The sequence below is a fragment of the Bidens hawaiensis genome, unplaced genomic scaffold, assembly GCF_021521415.1.
Source record: "Bidens hawaiensis isolate Kalapana, Puna unplaced genomic scaffold, B.hawaiensis_p1.1 tig00046487_1, whole genome shotgun sequence".
Lineage (NCBI taxonomy): Eukaryota > Viridiplantae > Streptophyta > Magnoliopsida > Asterales > Asteraceae > Bidens > Bidens hawaiensis.
In genome coordinates, this window is record NW_027498300.1 from 5,247 (window position 1) to 12,105 (window position 6,859).

General features: G+C 34.0%; 1 protein-coding gene across 1 annotated transcript; it reads left to right on the forward strand.

Annotated features, from left to right (window-relative positions):
- The first annotated feature begins 409 nt into the window (after nucleotides 1-409).
- Nucleotides 410-4,582, forward strand: LOC143596459 (uncharacterized). The gene is made up of 2 exons (XM_077075230.1): nucleotides 410-712; nucleotides 3,155-4,582. Exons 1-2 carry the CDS (start codon nucleotides 410-412, stop codon nucleotides 4,424-4,426), a joined length of 1,575 nt encoding a protein of 524 aa, XP_076931345.1. The 3' UTR covers nucleotides 4,427-4,582.
- The last annotated feature ends 2,277 nt before the right edge of the window (nucleotides 4,583-6,859 follow it).

Below are 6,859 nucleotides of genomic sequence, written 5' to 3' on the forward strand. Positions count from 1 at the left end.
ATTGTTGTATTTGGGTGTGGACGAATTTATGGTTCGCTTTACTTTTGGCACTGTAACAAGATACCAACCGAAATGTCATTGGTTCGTAATGCAGCGCGTGTTTTTTTTTATGTAATTTGTTGTATTTTTGTGTTAACAAAGTTTCTTTTGGAGGGTTTATTACTGGTTTCGTAACCAGGCACCGATGAATTCACCTCGACTCACAGACGCGCTGCAAGATTTGATAAGTTGTACGAGTATGACTGTCAATAACATCAACCCAACACAACGCGCCGGAAATCATACTAGTTCTATGTAAGAAGTAACCCGCAATATTAAAAACAAACACACACCTTTTGAGGCTTCCCCCACTTCCACTCCCTTCTATCACATTCCACATTTCTTCTCTTCACACTCCATTCCATTCCTCATGAGCCTCTTAACTCCATCACCACTTCCTCATCACCTCCTTCTCAACCGCCACCACCCGCCGTTCTCCGTCAACCTCCACCGGAAGACCTCCACCACGTCACCACCCTATCTCCGCCACAAACTCACATTACGAACCGCATCTTCAGCTCTACAGACGAACGACGCCGTTTCATCCAATCCAGATTTATGCTCAACGGAGCCTCGTGATTTCGTTAGTGACGTCAGAATTGTCGTCGTCGTCGGAGAAGGCGCTGTCAGTCCTCTCAACTCGGCTTCCTGGCTTGATGTTATGCTTCACACTGTAAGTTTGTTATCTTATCTCTTTACGTTTTCAATGTACCGGTAGTTTTTGTTTAGGTTATTTTAGGAATTGTAATTAATAGTGATTAGCTAGGGCTTTGTTTCGTAGTATAAATTTGAAATTCAACAATTATGCCAGTAACATTAGTAATATGAATCAATTCAAGCTCTGATTAGATATAGGATTCACACATTTGTAATTTCGTCACGATAAGTCATTCGATCGTGCTAGGGCGTTTTGTTTTGTAATGTCAGTTTGAAAATTCAATAAGCAGGCGAGTAGCATTGGTTATGCAAATCAGTTCAAGCACTGATCAGATATAGGATTTACACAATTTTTTTTTTTGGGAAATAACAAGACACTTATATTTCAAAAAAAAAAACAACCAAACGATTTACAATGAAGTGGCAGGTAAGCGGGCAACAAGCTGCGCCACAACCCCCTTTTGGATAGCAAACCCAATCCTACTAAAAACAAAGTTTTGATTCTTATGGGCCGATAAATTTACACATTTGTAATTTACTAATTTATCATGATGCTTCATTCAATCATGCTAGGGCCTTTTGTTTTGTAATATCAGTTTGAATAAACAATTAAGCGAGTGACATTAATGTTGTGAATCAGTTCAGGCTCTGATTGAAACTAAGTGTAGGTAGGGTTGTAAACCAAACCTAACAAGGTCTTATTCATGTTCGTTTGTTAAGCTTTTATCTAACAAATGAGCGGTTCACAAACACCTAATAGAACGGAATGCCTTGATTGTGAACACAAATGAACATAAACAATGCTTTATTTGATTTGGCTAACAGAGAATGGTCACCGTTAACGGCTCACTCTGACTACCAAGTTTGTGTTGGTGTTTTTCAAACATTCATATTCATATGTTAATTTTACATATAAATTAATCATATAAGAGCATTCCCCGTGGCTTCTCTATCGCTATCTCTGTTTCTATAATTAATAAACACTATCTTTTCTCTCTCATCTTCAATTAAAGAATATGTTTTATACTTTTAAGTTTTATCATTACCTTTTCTCTCTTCTCCACTCTGGCAACCACTTTCAGAAACATTAAAAATGCTGCAATTACATATATCCCCCCTACTAACTAGATTAACTACATATATATCCCTCTTAAACTCTTAATTACATATACCCCTAACATAAAATATTTCATATTTACACATTTAATTATTTTTTGCTTATAAAATGACAAATTTACCCTTTATGTTACTAAAACTATAAATTACATATGTATATTCATTTCTTAACTAGTTCTTCCTTTTCACAAAGTTAAAAAGTTAATGTATGGAACAGAGTTGCCTGTTGGGGTTCAAAGCTTCAAACTCACAATAAACTTACTAATGAACAGATGTTTGTTTGCTGCTTCAAAAACCCAATTTCATTCATTGCAAAAATTATATTAAGTACACCTATAAGTGAACATAAACACATGAAAAATGCCCTGCAAATTAGCAAAACAACCCATGACCACTAATTTGACTCAAAATCATATAGTGGCGTGGAAGAAACAAAATCAAACCTTCAAACCTCAATTGAACTAATAGGACTCATGTGTAAATCGGAAAATTTCCAACAAATAATTGTTGTACCAAATCACACCAAAACTCACTCAAACCAAATCTTCGTAAATCGCTGCCTCCAGAAACACCAAATCGAACCAAATCGGTGATTTTTCAAAGCATTCGACCACGACTTCTACATGAATGGAAGTCTGTCATCTCTCCTAAACCCTAACCAATTCCGACTGGAATTCTTCACCTAGTACTCCAACTTGATATCAATGGATCAGATGGAACTTCTATGGATTCTATCGACTAGGAATTCAACAATTTCATCCTATGGAGGATGATTCGTCGCCACCGTGGTGGCTTGGAGGAATGGCAGCGGCTGAGTTGAGTTCCAACAGTCGGAAGGGATGGAAGAGGTTTGTATAAGAAAGGGTAACTTGGTAATTTTATATAAAATGGGAATATATGTAATTAAAGGTTATGAGTTGGGTATATATGTAATTGGTCATGTTAATAGGGGGATATACGTAATTCCCCCTTAAAAACTTATATGCTCACAACCACTCCATACAATATAGAGAACCCACTCACATAAATATAGAGGACCTGTTGTGAATGCTCTAATACTCATATATATATATATATATATATATATATATTCTTATAGTTAATAATTTTGCTTAAATCGATATGATAAGATTAGAAAAGTCATTAAATACATTAAAATCCTTTATAAACAAACATAAGCGGACGTATATGAAAACATTATCGAACTTTCACGAACACAATTGAACGAACATAGCCTGTGTTTGTGTTCATGCTCGTTCCTTTATTAAATGAACCAACATAAACGAACTTCTCGCATTTGTAATTTCATAACTGTTTAGTCTGAATTTAGGTTTGATTTCAGGCAGAGAGATTGAAATGGATTGATGACAAATACGAGATGCAGGTATTCACAGACAATATCCCCAAATCGAATCCAAATGTTGAAAGTATTCAAAAGGTATTATCAACTGCAAACATTTTGCTAATTGTTTCAGTAACAAAACCAGAATCAGTTGGATGGATTCAAACCTACAGTCAAAACATCCCAAATATAATCTGCTTTGATTCATCACCACAGTTAGAAAACAAATTAGGAGGATCATTGGTTCAAGTAGAACAAAAGAGTAGCATATTTAGCCAATTTAACAAGAAAGCAAAGGAGACTATTGAGCTAGCAGAAACCGTATCTGAAGCATGGATAAGACATAACTCTGATGATATAAGATTCTGTATATTAATCATTATCAATGCTTACATAAAACCAGTTTCGGTTTTGAAAAACTTGAGAGCTCAAGGCTTTTCAACCCTGAATTGCATGATAAAGAACTGTGGACCACAGGTTTTAAACTGTCTTCTAGATCCAAACTGTAGAAAAGCTCTGCAATGCTTGAATCAATGTAGTCCGGTTGATCAAGTATGCAACTATAAATGTATTGCATCGTATGAAAGCCCGATTCTTGAACAATTTTCCCTTTGTGTTTTGCAAAAACACAATTGTCTCGATTTAGATGCTAAGATACCTGAAAAACCATATGTTCCACCAATGGTTAGCTTCCGTGACAATATATTATCACATGAAACAGCTGAGGATCTCTTTATTGGTTGGCTTGGGAATCTTGATTGGAGTTGGCGGGTTGTCGCAGGCCAAAACCCGGCATACGATCAGTTCCCGTGTCAATACCAACTTTTCTATAGGGGAAAGGCACGTGGGTCGTTTTGGTACGAGCCCGTTTTTCAAGTGAAAACATTAGATGATAAGCTTGTTTGGAGGAGAAGAAAGTATAGGGTTAAAAGAGGGGAAGTAGTCGGCACATTTTATTTTAGTGTTTTGGATAATGGGGTCGTGTCAAATGAGTATTGGACGATTGTTGATGTTAGTGAGGATTTTAGTTGGGGTTTGTTTCATTATAGTGGTGCTGCTCGTGTTGCGGGCCAATCTTACACGGGTGCGGTTTTGGTGAGTCGAGACGGGGAGTACCCGAAGGAAATTGATAAGGATAGATTAATTTCGGCTTTGGATAGGTGTTGTATTAAAGAATGGGAGTTATTTGATGTTGATAATTGTTCATGTAAAGATCCACCATTGGGACTGCCCGATGGTTCACGTTTGCATATGACCGTTAAGCCCGAGTAGATAGGTAGTTTTAATGAGCAACCTGAGACGCCCCATACACATACGTGATACCGTATAATGTCTATATTGTACTTTATTATTTTGATGTTTTGTTTTTATGTAAATCTGTAGCATAAAAGTATATAATTGTTCAATCCAAATTCATTGTATTTTAAGTTTTAAATAGTAACACAAAAATATAGGAACAAGAGATTGTGAAAAATGTTATCTTTGTAAATGTGGATGGTTTTCATTTTTTATAAGCTGTGCATATTTTAGTAGATGTTTGTGAAAATTATGTGAAGACGAATTGCGTTACACGTTACACTAGAGGTGCACAAATCGGTTTTTTTTAAAGCAGTTTCGGTTAGGAAAACGGTTTCAAGTTTGGTCAAGAACTGCGCCATATAGGAACCGGTTCCATGTATGGTTGGGTTTTGACTGGGTTGGCTGAGTTTTTATCAGTTTTTTTGGCTGAGTTAAATCCGGGTTTTGACCGGGTAGAGGTGGAACTGGGTCGGGTCTGGACCCGGGATTTATGCCCAAGTCTATATGGCACAACCCCTTGGAAACTGGTCTCATAGGAGGTGATGTTCGAACATAAACATTCAGGACGATTGGGGCTAAACCTGTAATGTTAACGTATAAATGTTTGGACTACATTTGTAATTTTTCGTTTTTGGAAACCAAACATGCATTATTTTGTGTAAAATAAAAGACCTAGAACGGTGGACGAGAAAAAAATAAAAATAAAAAGTAACGATGATATCAACACAACTGTATTTTGTGATAATATGGAATAAAATTTTCGTCCCTTGTGTATGGTTTTTCGGAAATTTGCTTGTATCGCTACGTTATAATAATGTAGAAGTCTCATAGTACTTATTAACGGTGTTGACGTCTAATTTTTTATTTGGTAAATTGTCACATCATAATATCTATATGAGACGCCAGGCATTGTATTTTTTTAAAAGGATGACCATATAAATTTGATAAGCTTGTTGCATTGTTTAACTATATATACAGAATATCCATGATACAGTTAAAAAATAAAATAAAATAAAATAAATATGTAAAACAGGTACAACGTTATCAACGTTTATATGATCAAGAATGTTTATCGTCTGCTATTTGGATATACTTTTAATATACTTGTTTGGGATTGACTTTGAAAGCAACTTATTGGCTTATTGGTTTTTTTCAAAAAGCAATAAGTTAAAAAAATGTTTGACATTCATAAAAATCTTTCTTATTTTAGCTTTTTGAAATAATTAAAAAGTTGTTTTCTAAAGATACAAATCTTGATTTTTCAAAATGTCTTTAAACAAACCAATAAGTTAATAAGTTGTTTTAAAAGTCAATCCCAAACATAATGGCATATTATGATTTATGTGCTTCGAAAATACTTTTTCTTCAACCGTGCCCGGTGCCTCTTGAAATTTCGTGAGTAGTTTTTTTATTTAAAATATTTAACTAATTATTCTGCTAGTTTGGTTTAGAGTCGACCACAGGAGGGCCATAACTTTTTCCATTTGTGTCATATATTTAGGTCTCAATTTTAACTGGGCCAGGGTGCCTAACCTTTTCTTTTAAACGGTTAACGAATCTTTTAAATGAGCTACGAGTTAAATTCACCATAACGAGATACATTCGTCTTTCGATTCGAGATGCTTAAGCTATAAAACAAAATGTTTTAAAGTACAATCTTTAAATTTAAGATATGTGATATAATTTAGAGATGAAGATTCACCATAGCAAAATATTTAAATTTTAGAGAGAGAAATGAAGATTTTCTTCAATTCTTTAATTACGCAAAAGGTGTATAGTTTTAAATCTTGAAGATAAGAAAGAAAATAGATATATGTGCTTTTAGGAAAATATAGAAACCAACTAGTTTTTATCCTCTTATTAGGGAGATTGTTTTACATTATTCGTTTTTATATTTATATATTTTTTTGAATTCTAATTTACTTAATTGTAAGGAAATTAATAATATACTTAGAATTTGATGATAAAAGTATTTCACAAATAAATAAGATGTTATAATCCGGTTTAAAAGTTATCTGCGTTTGGTGAGACACAAGACCCGCTTATTTTTTTACAATAAAATTGTTTTTTAATTATAAATAATATCCTTTTTCAAAAAAATCATATATTAATTTTTAGTATATCCTTATTTTATAGTATTTTCACATCAAATATTTGGTATGATTAATTTAATTTAATGAGATGTTATAACCCGTTTAAGGGCTATCTAGGTTTGGTGAGACCCATACTCGTAAATTCGGGTCAAATGCACGGGAAACCATCATTTACAAATAAAGCAATCTGGTGGTTGAGAAAAAATAAGGAACAATCAAAGAGTTTTTAAAGTTTTCATTTATATATATTATAGATATCATATATAGTAGTAGAATTTTGAATTAGAGTTGTGTACTTGTGTATAATTCATGA